The following is a 22,086-nucleotide window of genomic DNA, read 5'->3' on the forward strand; positions in this document are numbered from 1 at the left end:
CTATACCACCTTGCAGAGTTGTTGTAAGCATAAAGTTAGACAATATATGTAACGTATCTGACACTTAAATGTTAGCTCAATAAATATATTAGCATCAATCACTCCTCCATATCCCATTCAATCTAAGCTTCCTTTCTTACAATTTAATACAGTTCCTAAGAACCTAATGATTCATACAATTAATATAACTATTTCTCAGTTATCTTGGAATCGGTAAGGCCATTTGAAGTTTCTTTCAGGTAGTTCTTCTTGTCTATAGGGAGGAGAATAAGGTCAGTATTTTTGGACTCTTTTTTCAATGCTGAAGATCCTAAAAATAATGCAGACTGAGTATCCCTAATCTGAAAATCTAAAATCTTTGAGCACAAAAGTCTGAAAATATTCTGAAATCTGAAATATTCTGATCCCCAAAATTTCAGATAAGTGATAACCAGTAGTATTTGTGCCAGGTGACAATCTTAATTTTTTTTAAAAAATGCAGCTATTCTGCTATACTAAATCTTTTTGAAACCCAAGAGGTCGGGTATTTTATTGAAACAGAAATGTATTATTGATTTCAAGTCTGTATAAAAAATGAATAAATTGAAAAATCAAAATAAAGCATGTATGTTCAAGAATTTTGCTTTTATTAGTGATGATCACAAATGCTTGATATTCTGTTTTCACTTTCTTTGTAGTGTGTTTGGCAGGGCACCATGATCACACTGGAAAAAATGCTTTCCTTGAAGGTGCACAAAGAGCTCTACTACTCTCATCCCGTATCAGTATAAAAATGCAATAGCAGATTTAGATGTATGGGGTGGCTTTTATTACTGGTGAAATAACACAGAGACAGCAAAAAAATAAGAACTACAGAGAGCAATTATAATTTTCCCCCACAGAAAATGCCATGGTAATACCGCACATACAGAAAAGCTACATTTAAACTATTTTGTTAAAAATAGAAAGAAGTACAGTACTAAAAGAGCACCTCAAATAATGAAAGTTACAACAATAAAGCCAGCAGTAGCTCTCATTTGAGGAGGCGGCACAGTTAATGCACATGACAGTCCCTCTGTCATGTGCATTTTACATATAACTCATTTCTGCCTCATTTCCAAAGGGCTGAAGAAATGTAGCAGTACAAGTAAACATTGTCACAAAACTTCAGGCTTGGGAAAACTCTGGGCAATAAGTAAAGTGCCATTATTAGTCATAACATTACTACCCATCACGAATGTCTAAAATCTGAAACATGCTCACAAGACTTTCAAATAAGAAATAAAAGTCATTAATAACTAAGTATTATCAAAGTAATAATAGCTATTTACTTGCAGAATTGTAATAAAAGCATTCATAAACCAAAAAGGATATGCAGAATTTCACAAACTGGGTGTAACTTGTGTTATAATGTGTTTTTATTTAAGTTAAGCAAGTATGCTCACAAATTAAACAAGAAAGTTTACAATTTTTTTTTGTTCTAGAATTCTAAGTTTTATTTTTTTCCTCAAGTTCTTAGTAAAAGATAAAACAACCCAACCAAACAAGAAGGGAATTTTTCCAATGTATATACAAAAGAATTTTATTTTGTGAATTTAAAACTATCTTTAAGAGAATTAAGGAGAAAGGTTACGGTAAATCACAGAATGCACATCTGATGGATTCTGTAATCTTTAAATCTGGAGGCAGAGATACCTGACATCTAAGTGTAAAACTAGAATCCAGTGTAAAATTCTTTCCTTTTCTCAACTTGTTCTTTTATAATCAAGATGATTTACTGTCCCAACCCCCAAACTTCTGAACTAGAGTATAATATACTGAATATGCAATTTTAAAGAACCAAAATCATTATTTTGTAGAAAGACATCAATGTCCCTAAACCTGAAATATACTTAGGTGTATAAGAAAATTTTCATATAAAGTCATTAATCTTCAACTTGATCCATCTTTCTAAGAGAAAGAGAATCACTTCTATAAGGCCCCTAGTGACACAATATTGCACTATACTCTGGTGGCCTGAACAAATTAACTTATTACTGAAAGGAAGAAAGTCTATAGTCATGTGTGAGATCATCTATATAATAATTTATTTTGTCATTTCTATCCAACAATATACTCACTGGGAATGGTGGTGCATGCTTATAATCCCAGTGGCTCCAGTGGCTGAGGCAGAAAAGTGAGTTCAAAGCCAGCCTCAGCAACTTAGTAAGGCACTAACCACCTTAGCAGGACCCTGTCTCTAAATAAAATACATATATTTAAAAGTTGGTGGGAGGTGCTAGGGATGTGGTTCAGTGGTGAAGAACCCCTGGATTAAAAAAAAAAAAAAAAAAAAAAGAATATACTCACCATAAAATGTGAGGTACCCAAAGAGTGCAGATATAAAGTAAATGAGAAAACTTAGAGCAATTGCTGTGTTGGTTACATTCTGCATTCTTTTCTTTGATGGACTAAAAGACAAAAATGGCAAAGGTAGAATTCATGATCTGAATTACAGATAAACAAACGTCTCCCAAATTAGTCAAGAAGATTATATAGGTAACTGCACACTAGAATTAGTAACGTGGAATCTGCACAGGAAGATTACATGTCCAGGAAATATTCTCAACTTAATTAACTCTTGGTCGCTTTGTTTTCTTTCATTCTAAACTAACGCTTAGAATCCAGTGATGAGATGAAGGGGTTTCACAAATAAGAATGTCATTCAATCTAATGAAAGTCCTCCAGGTTAAAAAAAAAAAAAAAAAACTTAATACATTTAAAATACTTCAGGATTCTATAGTACCTTTGAAGTTCACAGTATATGGGCAATATTGAGGTATGGCAGAGAAATGAAAAAGCCATGGTTGGTATAGCATAGGCACTCTGAAAAACAAATTTTAAAAGACAATTATTAAATGCTATCCTATTGAAACAATTTGACAACAGTCAGTTCTTTTAAAAAATCAATTTATTTCATCTTTCATGAGTCATCTCTTTATAAGATTTTTTCTTTTTCTTTTCAGAGAGACATACCTATGGTCACCAGCAAATGTTTACTTAGCTATACTAGCCAGAACATTTCTGGCTGACTTTCCATACCATTTTGCTTTATTACAATACTACTTCTACATTATTTAGGTAAGATAAAAATAATTTAGGTAAAATGAATAATATTTAGGTAAGAAAAAAATAACACCTTAGAAATGTTCTTATTGCAATTCTCAGTCATTACCACTATATGCACAATTTAAATACATCCTATGATTCTAAGTAGCAATAATTGTTAATGATTTTGAATGGCTTTCACCAATGCAATCCAAGGGAATAATAAAAATGTTAACTATAACTCTGTACTGCAAGCATCTTTGTCCAGGATCTCTTTTAGTGAGAATGAGCATCATTTATTCTAGACCTAAAAACTTCTTAAGATTTCATGGAATACATAAGTTTGAATTTTGTTTTGTTTTTATTATTAGAATATTTAACAAGAGCCAGAGGGAGCTATAAAGGAAATGTTACCATCTAAATGAAAATATGGCCTTTACTTTTCTCTTTTCTGCTCTAAAAATATTTTCCCTTAACTAGCTTTAGGCTCTTCAGCAAAAGAAGTTCCAGATGAAGACCTTTTTTTAGGATATAATGCCTAGACTCATAAAATATCTGAGAGGGGCTAGGAGGAAGGAAGTTGCAGAGTTCCCTGAGGGTGGAACAGGGGAATGAGAGTTTAATTCACAAATTCTCTGTTTCAAATATTGCTTAATTTCCTGACTTGTCAATTACTCTACCTAGATCTTTAAGGCACATGGAGATCTTTACCATGTAAAAGATGTGGTAACCTCCCTTGTGGGGCTAGAGAGACATTTCTCATTTACAGACTCGGGATATAAAGGAAAATTCTGCATGGAGGAGTAACAACACTAATATTCTACAGTACAGAGTTGCACATGAATGGAGGGGATTCTATCAGGGACCTACAAAACAGCATTTTGGCAGAATTAATGTAGGGGAAGAAACCTGCAGAAACAAGGAAGACTTTGTGCTCTTCTACAAGTATTTGGAAAGAAGAGACCATCCAGATCACAGTTCCTGCATCCTCTGCTGATGCTCCGGGGCTCTTGCAGGCATTCTGGAGTATCCTACAGCTCTTAGGCTCTTAGAGGAGCAAGGGGACTTAAGTTTTCTAGTTTCTACCATAAATTTCAACTTTGGAATGTTGGTCAGAAGATATATTGGCAGCACTCAATTGCTGGTCCAATGATGAGGCTGCTTAGCTACAGACCAAAGTTCTACTCACAGGGGAGGAGTTTTTGATTGTAATTGGCTATTTAGCTTTACAAGTCCAGAGGGCAACAGGAAGTCTGTATCCACAGAGGACCTTATTGGCCAGACCAGACATTCGGTAAATCTGTTCTTTTAGGCAGAGGCCCATTTAAAACAGGCTCCATTTAAAGGCATGCCAAAGGGGGGGGGGGGGTGGCTGTTTCATAATGGGCCACCCTGTGTTAAATAATATTATTCTTCTGGTAGGCAATCCTATACTTAGCACATTCATGAAAATTAATTAGTTACAGGTACAAAGACCTAAGAGACCCTGTTACACAAATCTCTTAAAACTTGAAATGTGAAAAATCAACCAAAAGTATCTGTTAATAACTTACACACCTCTTTGGAGAAATGAAAGAGCTTTGGTTTACAATCATCTGTAGCATTTGAAATCTGTTTAAGAGTATTGAGGGGAAAAAGAGAAACCAACAGCTATTAAAAGTCAGTATATATCAACAAAAATGAATTTATTATTACTAGGCTTTCAAATCAAATTATTTCAAAGCAAAGTTCCAAAATGCATAAAACCAACTACTTTTTCATTAATGAGGGAAAAAAATTATTTGCCTGCCTTTTTCCCCTTTTTAGTTTAAAAGTACAACAACAACAAACTAAAAATTATTACCTGGAAGAATTCCTCTGTGTGATTTAATGTCAGAGGACAAGGGATGGCCCATTTTTTAATTATTATCTGTAAGAATAAATATATTCATATTATTTCTAATAAAATTCATTGATTTCAAGTAGGTCAAAATTATTTTCATTAGTCTAAAACCATGCCAAATAGCTAACAGAAGATCCTTTGATGAAAAGATTTTTTCCAGTTAGAAGGGATCATCATTTAATACAGTGACCTGTGGTAGACTATGGGGAACAGGATAGAAGGTGCTTCACATCTGCTTAGTAGGAATCTTTTCCATTGAAGACTGGGAGTGGGGTACTCTCCCGTCAGTTTTCAAAACTTCTATAGCATCAGTATATATATTTTTTTAAGTTCAAACGGGGAATGTGTTTTCAGTGTCAATGGTACGAAAATATGATCATTTGTGTCAGTAGCAGTCAGAGAAATATTAATAGCAGGTTTAGAAAAGGCACAGGGAGAAATGTAGAGACTTTATGTAAAGGGGGACCTCAGGGAATAAGTACTTTCCCCCTCCTTACTTTTTCAGATTTGTATTATTTTTGGTGAATGGGGAGAAAGCTGGCTAGAATAAGAGCACGTAACTAGGAAACTTCAGCTGGTAAAAATAAATTAAAGAAAAAACATTAAGAGAAACCCAGAGGGATGCTGTTTCCCAGAAATAATCAATGAAAATGTTTCAGGATTTTACTCTTAATTGTGGTCATCCTGTTCTGGACCTGAAGTTGTAGCTGTGTCAACATTACCATTGTTGCCCTTGTTTCAGGCACATAATTACTCTGTAAATGTTTGCTCCAGGCTGAATCCCAGCATACAAAGGGGCAAAGGAGAATAAAGAACGCATTTGTCTTTTGCAGGAGACCAATAAGTAAACACTGTTCCTATATGTATTTATCTAGTTTTGGATCTTAACAAATTAAATCAATATTTCATACTATGATAAACAAATCTAAAGAAAACATATACTTTTAGGATTAAGTTAATGAGTGAACTAAAGAGTCACTCTTAATTAAAAATCTCACCAAGATAAAATAAGGAAGGGAAAAAACGTAAGGATAAACTGGGCAAGCTGCTTTGACACTCCAAGGTAAGTTTTCAATACAAAATAAAATCCAATGATCAATTTACCAAGAGGAAAAAACAAAATCAAAAGCACAATCTATTTTTTTTTTTTTTTTTCTGAAAGGTTTTCAAAAAAGGATGAGGATGAGGTAATGGAGAAGCTGGAAAAGCAAGGTCATTACTGGTCTCTATCTTCTGCCATGCTGACACAGTTTCAAATTTAGTTTCTCACATTTTCCCCATACCAACAGTGGTGCTGTTGGCAGCAAAAGCCATTTAGTGAGCATTGCTGTGTACCAGGTATCTTTTTTTCCTTTTACATAGAGAAAAACTCTATATGTAAGCTACCTCATTTCAAAATATTGCCAAACAATGCTACAAAATAATCATTATGTTTTTCATTAGAAAAGCTCATCAACAGCCTGATTTTATATTAATGTAAGTTCAGTTACTATACCTAATTTCTGTGCAAAGATCCATCCCAACCCCAAACCTGTAGGGTAGAATAGCATGGTTAGAGGTGCTTTCCTACAAAGCAGAAGCACACAGAAATGCAAAGAGACCCAACAACAAACAGTAAATATTTGTAAGGAGTTCTTGCTTGGGTTGAAGATAAAACATGGTAAAAAGATAACTCTGGGGGTTAGAAAGACCATGATAAAAAGTAGATTAAATATTAAAAATATCTGTTCACTTGCACAAAGGCCCTTCCTTCTCCCTGCTCTAAGTCCTTCCCAACTTTCAAGGCTTAGCTTGTTTTACCTCCTTCCAAACTCTTCTTTAGCTCTCAGTGATTCTTCTTTCAACTCTTGTGACTCTTACTTTGGAGCAAACAAACTAGTATTTCATTATGTAACATCTATGGTGTTCTCTAATTTTTCCCTAATAATTTAGTCTTATCTTCCCAATTAGACTGATTGATTTCCCCTACTGGATTGACTGAATTATAGTGAACATGCAAAACTTTCATACTCTATCATACCTAACATAGTGCTCAAAGCAAGAAAAGCATTTAACTTGAATCTATCTAAATTTTGACTATTGATTTACTGAAATACTACTTAAAACGGTAATCTGTACTTAAAACTTTTGGAAAGAATGGCAATCCATTTGTGCTCTAAAATGGACCAAAAAGGTATTTAAAAAAAAAAAAAAAGGGTAAATCCATTTGGTTTCTGTCATTTCAAGCCATTGCCAAAACAAATTTTATTTTAAAAAGTTTTAGAGGGAGAAAAATTTATGTTGAAATTATGTTGAAAATGAGAATAAGGGTCTGGGAGAACAGAAAGAATACAAGTTTTGATTTGTATTGTTTGAAGAGTATATTAAAATAAGAGTTTTCTGAGCTGATTTTTAAAAATATAAATGTTATAAAGATTTACAGATGAAAATAATCAATGAAAATATTGTCATTTTTCAAAAAATATGGGTTAATATATATGCATATATATGTAACTGCTATTTCAAATATCCTAACAGCTATTTCAAAACCTAACACTTACTAGAGAATCTATAATAAATGTCAACAAAAAAGAACATTAAAAAAGGCATAGAGTGCTTCTCATTATCCCATTGTGAACCAAATTTAAACTTCTCACAGGTAAAAATCTGAGCAAATGGTTTGTAAAAGCATTACAATAAATATAGAATAAGGGAAGTCCTTCTGTATGATAGCTATAGTAGAAATCTGTATTGAATTAAAGAATATCTGTCATGACAGAAATGAAAACTACAGTAGACACATCACATCAATACATTTCACTTGCTTCAAGCTATTGACTATGAAAACTAAATTACTCCTACCTTCACAATGAGAAATGCCAATTATCTATGAAGGAAAAATTTACTTTGTTAACTACTCTGATTCTCTTCAATACCCATATATTCATTTGCATTTGCAGGGCACTTCTAACTATGCAGAGGCTTCTCAATGATCAACTTATAATGAAAATATTTACTGTTTCTCTCTTCAATATGGAGTGTTCAAAGTGTATATTCAATTCATTATTTGTCAGACATGAGTCAGACAATTGTAGGGGGGATGATTTTAATGTTAGTAAATTCAGTAAAAGATGTAATGCAAACCCTATTAAACACTTTCAGATTTAAGAGTACCACAGAAAATAATTACTTTTGTACAGGGTCACTTCCACTTCATTTAAGTAATTTAAAGTTATTTTATCCCTGTGTCTCAGAAGATGGTTTAACCAAAGTTAAGGCGATGCACCCAAAACTGTTTTGACAGTTTTGAAATCTGCTTCTGTAATACGGCTTAACTATTAATGTGCTGTTTTGCTTGTAAGTGTGGCATTTTTCTTTCATTTATTTCTCAATAACAATGAAGAGTTTAACCAAATTTATGAAAAGGCTATTGGGTATATATATTTTTGGCAAGTTATAATGTTTAATCCTATTTAAGGTTTGATATTTAGATATTGACTATGGTATAAAATGCTATGAAAAGAAAAACAGGGTTTAAAATTTCACATGAAGATTTTATCTTTATAAAAATGTTTTAAGATCTGTTTTAGAAAAAAAGAAATAAGAAATTTAAATTCTATTTAGCTTTTATATTATTTTATAAATCTCAAAATAAGTTAAATTTAACATCTGATATTTTCCTCTTACAAAAAAGTGAGCTAATTTAAAATAAGAAAGAGTATATCCTACATATGAAGAAAAATATTTATTCTAGTACTATTTTCATAAGAACTTATTTACAATGAATAACCAGAGTAGAGAGGAAAAAATTCAGGTAAGCTGGTTCTTATTACATCTCCTAGAAACTTGTTTCATCAATCAAATAAAATTTCAAAATTTTATTAAGATGACTTGTACCAAACTGACTTTACAGATCAGAACCGAATGCTTCTTCACACAGTACTGTACATAAATAAACAAATATACCTACACAAATAAATCTACTCTACATAGGGTTTGAACAAAATTGGTATGCTCTTCTCTCTAGTTAACTGGCAGAGATACTGAATTTGAGATGGTGCTCTAGCTAAGATTCTTTAAAAAGAATGCAATGAATGAGATAATTTTGTGAAAATTATTAAATTCTTTCATGAACAAAATTATTTTTAATAACATATTGAAGTGAAATGGGCTACCTTCCCAACACAAAACAGACTTAAAAGAAGAAGAAATCATTAATATGAGTCCAATTTTAGGGAGGAGATAAGCAATGCATTAGATTTTAAACTTACCACAAGAGCAAAGAACACCATAAAGAAAAATGATAAACTACTTGTGTAGCCAAGAAAGCCTGTAAAATAACAGTAAAATAAAAAGCAATTTATAAGGAAAGTGATCCTAAACGTACAGCTAAAGCTATACATCTTGGGCATGTTTTCTATTATACTGCTTGGTATCTGGGGCTTAGGGCTCAGAATAACAACATTCCAACTATCTGTCACAGATCATTTATGTAGCTCTGTACAGCAGAATTGGAACTGGCTTACCACTAATGGTACACTGTAAGGAAAAGCTGCTCTTTAATGTTCCGCTGTAAAGATTTTATTTTAGTGGGGCAGACAAAATACTACTGCAAACCAAATAATAGGTTAACTAGGCAGGGTTGAAGGCTGAACAACCTAAAATAAGGCCAAGTTTAAAATTATTCACAACTACCACCTTTCTGCTAAAAATATGGTACTATGAAATTTAAAAGCCTCTTAATATTTCTCTCTCTCTTCTAAACAAATTATGTACTCTTCTACAAAGACTTACCTATTTTAGGAAGAAGAGCAAGAGGAAACACTATGCCAACACAAATAATTATTAGTAGTGTTTGTCCATCCAGATACCACGACCTATTAGGAAAAAAAAAATCTGTTTTAGCCACAGGACTCCAGTGTTTGTTCTTACACATGTGTGTGCACATTCACATATTACAACCATTACAACCATTAGGAAAGGCCTACTTCTTTTTGTTAAAATATTCTTATAGGATATTATTATTCTTATTAATGAATTTACATTTAGGCAATATATGAAAACAACTTTTAATTACCAAAATAACGTTCCACTTAATATTCTGTTATGAAATTAAATATTGTGTATATAGAATTTTCTCTGATTTTGTAACACTATTGCATTCAACAGCTCTCATGCAGATAGAATTTTTTCTGTTTTAGATGATTATCTTAGAACAAAATGCCATTATAAAAAAGCTACCAGTTTTCAACCACCAAAATAATAAATGCTTAAAAATAAGATAATGGTCAATGTTAGGGAGAAGGGATGAGGTGTGCAAAAACCTGGTAAAAGTATAAACTATGTAAATTACCTTTACAGAAAGCAATTTTGCAATAGATAATAAGAGTTTTCAAATAATTATATCCTTTACCATTTACAAAACACTATTAAAAATAAAGAAGCAATCAGAACAAAGATTTTTGTATAAATTTATTGAGAATATTTAAAACAGTAAAAACTTAAACATCTAATATCACTACAATTTTGAAATAGCAATATTATGAATATTCAACAAACATAATATGTGTATGTATGTATATATGTATATTGCATGATACTGTTTTGAGGAATGTAAATGTAAATGTATTAAAAATTGAAAGGAAGTACAATATATTGCTAGCCATTATCTCTTGGTGGTAGAAAAATGGGTAATCTTTCTTCTTTGTAGTTTTCTATATTTTTCTAAATTTTCTGGAAAGGGCATGAATTACCCACTCAAAAAGTATTACAATCTGCATATAAAGATGTTAGAATAATGAAAGAAAAATATCAGTGTGCTTATGTATTTGTTAATTTAAAAAAACCCAGCACAGCAAATCAACAATAAAAACTAGATGTTCATTTTAAAAATGTCAAAAGGATATACTTAAGCTGGGCGTGGTGGCCCATGCCTGTAATCCCAGCAGCTCCGGAGGCTGTGACAGGAGGATCGCAAGTTCAAAGTCAGCCTAAGCAACTCAGTGAGACCCTGTCTCTAAATAAAATACAAAAATAGGGCTGGGGATGTGGCCCTGAGTTCAATCCCTGGTACCCCTCGAACAAGGGATATACTTAAAATCCCCCAAGTAGATACCTCTATATGATAACACTATAAGCAATTTTTATTTTCTTCTTGTCTGAGAGTATGTGTGTATGTACTATATATATTTTAAAATTTTTCAATATGAAATACATGTGTAGAAATTTTTAAAACTTAAAAGTTTATTTTCCGTGATCCTAACAAATTTGTATGTAAAGGACAATGAAAGAAATACAACTAGTAAATACACATGAAGAAAAATCTAATCACTGGCTTTAATTAAAGAAATAATGAGATTACTCAAATTAAACCAGTACAATGATTAAAAGATAATACTGAAGGATGTGTGCATAATTGGTCCATCGTACACTGCTACTCATCTTGTCAATTACTACTTTCCTCTCAAAAACAACTGATAATATATGGCAAGTACAATAAAAATGTAGTGGTAATCTATACTAAGATAATCATCTAAAATGGAAAAAAAATTCCACCTGCATGAGAGCTGTTGAATGTGACACTGTTATAATTAATATTAAGAAACAGGAGAAACTTCTATATACTCAACATTCAGGTCTATTACAGTATATTTAATGGAATGTTATGCAGCTTTTAAAAAAATCTAGTAAAATGGAAACTGTTAATGATATAAATACAAACTATGATTATTAACTATAAAAAGCTGGGAAAATTCAAAGGAAATAGAAGAACAGAAATTAGGAAGAGATGATATTATGCATAATTTGTCAATGTATACTTTTCTAAATTTTCTGTAATAGTCATATTTTTACACTAAAGCACAAACATATGCACAAACACATGCACAACAGTAATAAAATAAAATCCATGCTAAAATGGAAGCTGGGAGCACCAAAGAGCAACAGGGATTTTTTTCAAATCATTCAGTAGATGATCTTAGAATTCACTTTGCAATAATGCATCGTCTTTCATTCTCACTGGGTAGCCAAAGTCTTCCACTGCCATTTTAAATTAAGAAAGGATTTTTCTTCTACCTGGGTTTCAACCTCTGGCTTCTAACATGGGCTTTATGATTACTGAATCACATCCTTCGCACCCTGGTTTATGAGGAAGTCCTCTCCATTGTATTTTGAATCATTACTATTGGGTGCCACCAACTTCCACTTTGATCATAGTTTTTCCTTCCCTACCAACCCTAAATTTGTGTCCTTAGGACATGCATGTGCCAGAAACTATAACCTAGGCACAAGTATTTCTGGTTGTCACATACCTGAACCTGTGCTTGCTACATTAGCGCAAGCCCCTCAATCCTTCCTATGCAGGAAGTACTAAGAGAATACACCTTTTAACAAAATGAAATGATACTCAATGTATCTCTTTTCCAGTTACTCTTAAGTAAGAACCAAATTGGAACTTCAAAATATTTCTTATTGAGGAACACCTGGCAACTAAATTTCTGAAAGTGGCAAACAGCCCAGGGCTCTATATCAGACTCAGACAGTTGCAGCAACAGGAGAAAAAAAATGCCCAAAGGAGCACTGGTGCAGATTCCATCTGTCAGTTCTGCTGTCCCTGCTAGGTAACAATACTGCATTGTATATTTAAATGTCTGTCATGAGGATATATCTCATGTCACATGTTCTTACTATAATAAAACAAAATAAAAAATTATAAACCAATCTAACTCTTTAAAAGGAAAAACAAAACAAATGACATGAAGGTAGAGTTGTACAAAAGGGAGTATGCTCATCCAGAAACAGGACTCTTTTCTCTTGCAGATGATTAAAGGAACACTTTGAAATCCTGAACAAGAGTTACTTCATATTATTTTAGATCACAATTCATCAATGTCAATAAAAGTCATACTACTGACCAAAGCACAGAACTGTGGGTCTGAAGATAACTTTACCTCCTTCCAGCAAGTAACTCAGAACTAGTTAGGGAATGTTTGAGCTGGAAGAAAACCTAAGAGATCATCTGTTTCAGAGCTTCATTTTATGGCTGTAAAATCAGCAACAGGATGGTGGTGATTTTGATAGTAGCAATGGAAATATTCTCTAGTCTTCAAAAATCACTAAGTTTATGGTACTTTTCAAATATTGCATCATTTATTTCAACATCATTCTTTTCACAGGACTGAACTTTAAATTCTTTGTGTGAAAAGGATTTTATGTAAAACATATTCTCTGTCCCTGGCTTTGGTTACTGGTTATTATTAATCATTTCTTATCATTATTAATTTATGTAAATGAAGCAAATTGTAAAGAGAGGGCTTTCTTTACCATTTGTTCATTAGAAATAAAGGCGATACAGTGATCCAACACAGTAAAGTTAGTGTAGATTTCAAGTGCAGGTCACAGTCAATTGAATTGTGTTTGCCAAAGGATATTTTCCAAAGAACAGAAGTGATTAAACTTACAAAATAAATCCTCAGTCTGAAAAATACAAACCAGTAAAATCTCAAAAAGTACATATTGAATTTTTTTCATAAACCAAGATTTTAGAAAAAGTATTAACCTTAATTTTTTTCCTAAGTGGGGAAAAAAATTATCTAACAGAACTCCTGTTTTCCTACTGCGATCTAAATACACATTCTCTTTAAGCCAAAAGAATTAGAGTAAAAAGTTTTATACTTCCTAGAAAACTTGTTTGATCTGTGGATTTAATCCTATATGATAAAAATGTTCCAAGTATGAAATATAGAGTATAAATCCTTAGCTGTATTGTAAATGCTTTGGCATGCAGATGTTTTTTCCATTTTTTAATGAAAACCAGATTTATTTATAAGTTGCTTTAATTTCATTCTCGAATGGAATGGAACAAGAGTATCATATGTTCTGAATTAGGATCTTACTCACATCCCATATCAATTATGTAACTCAAATGCAAGACAACTTAATTGTGTCAATCATATTCCCCTGACAAGATCATTAAATGTTAACAGAGAGCTTCCAACTTTTAACAGTCATAGATTAAAAAAATATAAGTTATTCTAAAAAAAATACATGTATCATGAAAATGCAGTGTAAGTATTATAGCTTCTGATTTCTAATAGTAATTTTTGAAATTAGAATATAATGAATACAAAATTCTTCTTTATAAAGGTTTATATGTCACAAGGTTATGCCAAGCCCACAGATAACCCAGAAAATAAGTATGCCTGAAAGATCTTAATTGAAATTTATAGTAAATCAAACTCTAAAATAAAATCCTATCAAGAGCATATTGACCTCATAGAAAAAAATACTGCTATGTAACTACCTAGAAATAAACTGGCCTAAAAGATAGTAAAGCCAACTATGGTAACAATTGCTTCTTAACCATTTTACAACATTAAACTTTGATAATTTTGGTGCCTTTTAACCAATTATTAAGTGTTTAACACTTATTAAGTGTTTCAAGACTTTGAATCCAAAATAAGTGAATATTTATTATAGTGAAAGCAACATAAGGTCATTAAAAAGATATGCAATTTTAAAACATAAAAGAGATGATGTGAACTAGCTACAGTATTTTGAAGCATGTTAAGAAAACCTGTTTCTGACACAAATATAACATTTTAATTAATTTTCTACTAATATGAGTGAGGAAGAAGTAAATTTTAATTTTTGTTTTTAAAACAAACTGGAAAAAAGAACAATAATGTAAATGGCAATTGATTTAAAATGAAGTTTATAAAAAGATCAGTTTAGAGATAGAAGGCCTAAGTTTCAATAGCAGTTCTGCCACATATTACTTTGTTTCTAAAACTATGTTTCTTTTTCCTTAAAGACATGACAATAAAAAATGTAAATAGAAGTCACCAAATTCAGGACCAAAAAAAAGGAAAACACACGACAGACAACTATTAGGATTAACATAGGTTACTGACACATTCAAATTTGACTGAGCTTCCTGGCAGCCTGAGCCAAAAAAGAAAGATCATCTTTAATATAGTTGCTATCAACTAAAAAAATTTCTTAATTCTCCTGTTTACACTGTTCTATAAGCTTATAGGCATGTTTATGTAGTCAACAGACCATTGACTATTGACTGGTGTGCGTCAGTTAATTCTGCTGTGGAAATAATACCCTATTTCCCAATAATTTTGTTAAGGCAATATTGGTAACCCAATGACATCAGGTAAAGAAACTGAAGGCTCAAAGTTAAGTTACATGATCAAAAGAAGTTAAATGCCTAAGGTTATTAATATGAAATGGATAGAACATATTTCATTCCTCTTAGTTGAGCATTCTTCATACTACTACTTCATATTGCCTTGAATTCTTAGCTCTATAGTATAAAATAAATTTCTCACATAGAATTTGAACATCAGAAGCTATGCTCAATATTTTTACAGCAAATACAAAAGTGGATTTCACATAGCTATTTATTTAAATGTTATCAAACTAAGCATAAAATAAAAATGTAATTAGATAAATCTGATGATAAATCAAAGTCACGGTATCAGATGTGATAATGAATGTGTAAACCTCATGAACTATAAAGTACTATACAAAGACACTATCTTCAAATGATGAGAAAACATCAAGGGTTTTTACATCCTTTTTTCAACCACATTTTCTTGATAGTTACTATTCAGATCTACATTCCTATCTATATTCCTATTCAGATATGTATTCCTTACCAATATGGTATCTTAATTTGTCTAAACAGAATTCCTTAATGGAAGACATGTTGTCAAAAATAAAAACTACATTTTGAAAACATTCCCTGCAATTACTGGGGAAAAATAACAGAATATATAAACCTAAAAGTCTTTTGGGTTTTGTGTTGTGATTGAAAACTGTATGAAATAATCTGACAATGAAAAGGATTTATTCTGTCTTTTCAAGTTCATTTTTCCAAAAAAAAAAAAATTGTTCTACAAGGGAAAGCATAATTAATTTTGTTTTTTCCCATAAAAAAGGAGATAAGTCAATAGAGTCTGTAGGACCCAGTCATTTTTAAATAAAGAAGGAGAAAGTATATTGTGGTTTGGTATTGTTCGAATTAATGTCAAAAAACAGGAAATGAAACAAGTTCTTATAAATATTTTTTAAATCATGCTGTATAATAGGAATCTCACACAGATATGTTTGTAACTTCACATTCTTTGTCACTGTGATTTGCTGAGAAGTGACAGCAAAATTTTTCACTTTTCCATGTTTGAGACCTTTATTATCAGTACTTTAAATCTCCCCCCTGCCCCCACCCCAATATTTCATATCCTCAGAAATTTTTCCTTCACTCTTCTCTAAGATCTATCTCTGACCTGTCCTGTCCTCTCTCCAACACTGAAGGAATGTGAAGGGCTGTATTTGGTGCTTCAGATAGTCATAGCACAGTGCTTTGTACATAGTGGGTAATCAAAAAACATCTGCTGAGTGTTTTCTTCTCTATTATTACTGGGCCCCACTCAATAGGCAAATGTCTAGATGACAAAGGATACATTTGTTTCACTTGCCACAAGAGCTTAATAAATAATTATTGAATTAATAAATGAATGGGCACAATGTGAAATGTTTTTCTTACCCACTGTAGTCTCCAGTCAAAAATTCTGAAATAGCAGCAGGAAGCTCTGTTTTAATAATTAAAAGATAAGATGACATAGCTGCAAAAAGAACAAAAAGAATTTGTTAGAATTCCATAATTTTTAACCATTTAAAGAGTAATCTATCCAGGAACACAGATGTCCATTAGAGCTGGGATGACACATGAAAGATTACTTCATAATGTACCACCCCAAAGACATATATACCAGCAACAGAGATAAGTAATTTTGTAGAGAAGAATAATTGGTAAGTACATTAAGTATCCTTTGTTTACACTTCAAGTTTAAAGCAAACAATTTAGATAAAAAGGGTCTTGATTATAGACCATTTATAAACAAGACTTTGTTTGAAGTTGTGCAAAAACTCTCTTATATGTTATCTCCCATCTAAGGCATCAGAGGTTAGTTTAGTAACTGACATAGAAACAGAAGTTTAACAAGTATGGCTAATAACTTTGATTATTTTATCTTTCTTACTAGGAAGAAACACCCTTCCAGAAGTCTTATTCCCTCTCTCACTTGATCTTTCTCTATTTGCTACCCACCCCCATATTATTAACACGAGTTGTTATAAGGCAAAAGAGAACAATTGATTACATTCAAAATTATCCTCTAAAACTGGTTAGAAAGTTTCACTAGAAAGCAGTAAGCATATGAAAGAGATAGAACTTGCAATTTTTATTCCATTTTATTAACAGGGTTCATCTGCATTATGCAATCAGAACCTGAAGCTAGCATTATTTCTCACACTTTATCTGACAGAATCCAAGAAATAACTAGTTTTTATAGTGCTTCAATAATTATGTTATTGCTGACATAGCCATAAAAACAAATCTACAGATCTTCAATCATTGACATGGTTATAGAATACAGAACTCATTTATCTACAAATTCTTGAGTTTAAGCTTAAATAATTAAGTATAAAAAAAACACAGCTGATTTAGAGTCAGAACCTCAGTTTAAAAGAGCAAGAATCTCTCTTCCCCCAGAGATTAAGTATATATTTAAAAAAAAGAAAGAGCCAATGAGAAAATGTTCATGAAGAATAAAGAGTGTACTCTGTGTGCACATTAATTTTACTACTTATTTATATTTCAGGAAACATTTCACTTTCTCCTTGGACCTATAAAAACTAAGAACACAAATGAATGCCAAGTTTGAATGATAAAAATCTGGGGAAACTTGATGAGAAGGGTTCAATAGTTTTAGAAAAATGTGCATTTTTCAATTAATCTATTAGAAAGCTAGCTGAATTTCTCCATGATTACAATGCTGTGTAACTACTTTAACTTTAAAAAAGGGACTCCCATCGGTATGTGTACAAATCTGTATGAAGACAGACTATCAAACACACACAATTTTTTTTTTTTTTTTTTGGTGGTGCAAGGGATTGAACCCAGGACCTTGTGCTTGTCAGGCAAGCACTCTACTAACTGAGCTACATCCTCAGACCCACAATTTTTTTTTTAAAGTAAAATAACATGCATCTATGGCAAAGAAAAATTTAGAACAGTTAGATAAACAATCACTTCTTTGTAATGAAAATATGCATATTTTTCAGCTTATGGCTATTTCTTTTTCCCCAGAAGAAATATGGCTGTTAGCTAAAATCCACTAAGACGTTTCTGCAAACTCTTTTACTTTGGGGTATTACAATTGATTAGATGTGAAAACGTGTTCTATATTATTCATATTCTCATAAGGAAAAATGTCATCAGTTTGGTACAGAACAGAAGCAAGGTTTATATTAACCTCCTCCACTCAAGGATTTGGAATCTCTAGCATACTTTATCTATTCCAAAGAACTATACACATATGGTGCAATGATAAAAATCATGAGTTGAATTTTCTGAAATGGGCCTAGAACTACAGAGAGTAAGAGAAAGAGAGCTAGCTTCAAACAAGGAATGCAGACTTCCAACACAATGTAATTTATGATCTGCCCATCAGTCTTTCTTGCTTGGATTAATCCAACACCACATGCATTTCTAAAGTTTCAGACATTCATCTCTTTCAGTAATTTTCTATTATTTCTTTTGGATCTTTCATTGTAAAAAGCTTCAATGGACATGAGATCATATTTCTTTCTAATATACAATCTGTCATTCTTTCCAGAATTTCTATTAGCCCCTGGCTAATCATTTGATCACTTTTAGCCTCTGTTGTAGACTTAACTCTTTGGTTTTCAAATGGGAGTCCTGTTTCATTAGATTCCAGTCTGAAGAATCATGTATATTTTAAGAAATATGAACTCACCAAACACATGTTTCTCTCTGTCTCAAAAAAAAAAAAAAAAGACCTCAGCGTACAAGAAATGAATATAGTAAAACATGCAAAATACTGCTTCTTTCTTAGAAAATGCTGGCATATGTTTTAAAAGCTACAAAACCACAGAGCTTACCATGGTGGGGAGGGGGGAACCCTACTGATTAAGCAAGTAAAACAAAGAAAGACACTACCCTATTCACTGTCAAAATTATTTTTTCTTAACCACAAATAAACTTTCATGCAAGAACTAGTACCTTAACATATTATAGTACATATAATAGAGAAAAGAAACAAAGATTACCAAATATATATAAAGTTAGGAAATATATCTTAACTACATTCACATGAAAAGAACACTGGGTTCAATAAAATGAGCTGGAAAAGTTTCAAAGATATACCAATAGGAAAGTTCATATATCAATTGTTTTTAACTAAAAGGTTCACTAGGTCTAATAGCTGGTTGCCATACCTTTTGTCTCATGTCTTTTATTAATAGCATAAGGAAATGTTTAAAGACTTATCTCAGAGACAGGTCATAAGCAAGAATTTGTAAATGATTATTGCTGACATCAATACATAGTGTAGACTCCAAGTACAAGACACAACATGTTGTACTCCAAATAATAGCTGTAACAGGGTCATCCATAAGAGCCACAGTTATGGTTAAGTAGTTCTGGACTCCATTTCACCAAAGCCAGTATTAGTGCTACAAGGTATGCCTTGATGACAGTTATTCAGCCATTACAAATCACTTAGTTTCACCACATTAACTAAATAGGTATTCTTTTCTCCTTCATTTTAAATATAACTAATAGAACTTATTTCATAGCAACTGCCCTGAGAAGGAAATTTAAAAATATGTCAAATAATCAAAACACAGAAATTTAAAGCATTCTTTAAAAATCATGTTAATATAACAGAAATAACTGTTATATTAATAAAGGACTAAAACAGGGTAAAATTTGATTAGGCTGTAGAAAGTAGTAAGTTATTAATACTGGTTGACTTAATCATAAGGAGAAACACATGAGTTGAGTGAAGAGATGCTGGAGAAAAGTGGAAGGGGCTCAGTAGGAGGATCTAAGAGATCAGCTAACCCTTTTGGTTTCTGGATGCCTATTAAATGCCCGGCAGTATTCTAAATGATACAGAAGTTAATTTTTCATTTAATTTTCACACATACCTGAGAAGTAGATATTATTTATTTTATAGATAAATAAAAGCACAAAAACCCAATCTGTTTAAACTAGTGATCCCAGTGCCAAGTTTCTTGGATGGAGAAAGTTGCTTAATTAACATGATATGAGCAAGTGCAGGAGCAAAGTGAAGTAATCAACCAAAGTAAAGCAAAATAAAGAGAGTCTATCAAAAGAACAATTCTCAGAGTTACTCTTTTTGTGGGCTGGGGACATAGCTCAGTTGGTAGAGTACTTGCCTTGCGTGCACTAGGTCCCGGGTTCAATCCCCGGCACCACAAAAAAAAAAAAAAAAAAAAAAAAAAGCAGAGTTATTTCTTCATGAGCTTTTAAACAAGCTGCTGAGTTTAATAGTGGTTCAAAGAAAATAAACTATAATGAAGAACATTAGAAGCTTTATCTACACTATAATTCTCATTTCACCTTGAGATGTATTTTCAATATTTCATTTTTGTACCTGGTTTAGTGAAGTAATTAGTTCAAAATTCAGTGTTTCATGACAGGACTTTACTGCATCTACCACTGTGGGTAGACTACATTCACAACTATGATTTTAGTTCTAAAGTTTCCTTTCTCACATATTTGAGATTTAACACTGCTTGGAAATCTAAAAAATCAAAACAAAAATCAATCCCTCCATCTTCAAACTCGTACTTTTAGAGACTATTTTTTCCCCATCACTCTGAAAATGCTTTTCAATTTGTCACTAGCTAAGCATACAACCTTAAGAAAGAAAAGACTTAATTGAGCTTGGGTCTAAGAAATCATTAGTTTACAAAGATAATTATTCATTTTGTTAAACAGTTAAAATACATGTGTGAAGATAGGATTACTTACAGCTTTTTAAAAAATAGAATTAGGTTTCCAGCACTTGGGGGAAGTTCAGCAACTTCTTACAAGGATTAGTCAGTCAGCCCTAAACAAACAGAAGTACTATGGGAGGAAATAAAATAAGTTTGCCTTTCCATTTAAGAGACACCATTTTATTTCAAACTTGTTTTTAGTCATGGATAATAACAGGTTTATTCAACATGTCTTATTAACCTGGGGTTTCCACTAAATGTAGAAATGTCACTGAAATTCTATCCCCACTTAAACAGTATAAAAACTTTTTTAAATTTTCTTTTTTCATAAATCTGAAAACAATGTCATTTCCCTAATTTGCACAAAATGGAAATCAAAGTATATGATGGAAAGTGCTCCTCCACAACCTTAAAAAATTCTTTGTTCTATCATTTATCACGATCTTAAATTTAAATAAAAAGTGATCAGAAAATCTATTTTGAAAACCTCATAAACTTCAAAAGAAATCATTACTAAGAAATACATTGTTTTGGAAACCTCTTTCAAATAACATGGTATTAGTAAATTTTGTCAGAGGAAGTTATTTTGAAAAAGACTTTCCTTCTAAATTTCCTGTACTTCTATTCTAAGTCAGTACTTTCTAGAATTTCAGGACAATGCTGCCTGAACAGACCCAAAAAGGTTGCAGTTTGACTAGATAAACTGACCAGCAGATGGCGATGTAACTGCGCTTCCAACCCCATTTCCCAAGGGACAATGGGAATTGAAATCAGACAATACATCTGAAGGACTCTTACTACTTCCACTAGCCCCATCCTCCTCCTCCCCATCAAAAGTAGAGGAAGAAAGTAAATTCAACTTATTTAATATTAAATTGTAAACCTGTCACATACTGAGAAGTTGAGATTGTTTTTTATAGTTCTCAACTGAAAATGATTTTATTTATACCTTCCTGTTTATAAGATTTAGAAATTGTATTACATAAGTGCATAAAGAATTGTTGGGTTTCTTTTGAACACTAGATTCCCAAACTGAGGGGGTTAATCAAATCTAGAGTAAAGTTTGTGTGTTCTGTGCCAGACTGGAAAATCTGGGTCATTCTAAGCAATTTCAGAAAGTTTCAATAAGAATACTAATGTTTAGTAACAGCGATAAAGTATTTAATCTCCTTTGAGAAACTGAGGCTTTAAAGAACTAGGAAAAGAACATGCTCTCTGATAGTTTTTCATATTTGAAAAAGCAAAATGAGAACCTTAACATACTCCTAGGAGTCATTCAAACTTCCATGTTTTGAGTTGGGCAACATATGAAATAAGAA

General features: G+C 32.0%; 1 protein-coding gene across 3 annotated transcripts in view; it reads right to left on the reverse strand.

The window, feature by feature from the left end:
* SLC38A6 (solute carrier family 38 member 6) overlaps positions 1–22,086 on the reverse strand; it is a 62,332-nt gene that overhangs the window by 7,067 nt on the left and 33,179 nt on the right. The window contains exons 6-12 of one of the 3 annotated variants that reach the window (XM_079125834.1): positions 16,482–16,560; positions 9,722–9,804; positions 9,199–9,257; positions 4,910–4,975; positions 4,624–4,677; positions 2,765–2,844; positions 2,329–2,429 (exon numbers count right to left, since the gene is read on the reverse strand). In XM_079125834.1, coding sequence (XP_078981960.1) covers positions 2,329–2,429; positions 2,765–2,844; positions 4,624–4,677; positions 4,910–4,975; positions 9,199–9,257; positions 9,722–9,804; positions 16,482–16,560 — 522 coding nt within the window. Of the gene's footprint in view, positions 1–2,328; positions 2,430–2,764; positions 2,845–4,623; positions 4,717–4,909; positions 4,976–9,198; positions 9,258–9,721; positions 9,805–16,481; positions 16,561–22,086 lie in introns of all 3 variants that reach the window. The other 2 variants (XM_079125833.1, XM_079125835.1) reach the window with 2 other exon arrangements.

Source organism: Sciurus vulgaris, assembly GCF_902686455.1.
Source record: "Sciurus vulgaris genome assembly, chromosome: 2".
NCBI lineage: Eukaryota > Metazoa > Chordata > Mammalia > Rodentia > Sciuridae > Sciurus > Sciurus vulgaris.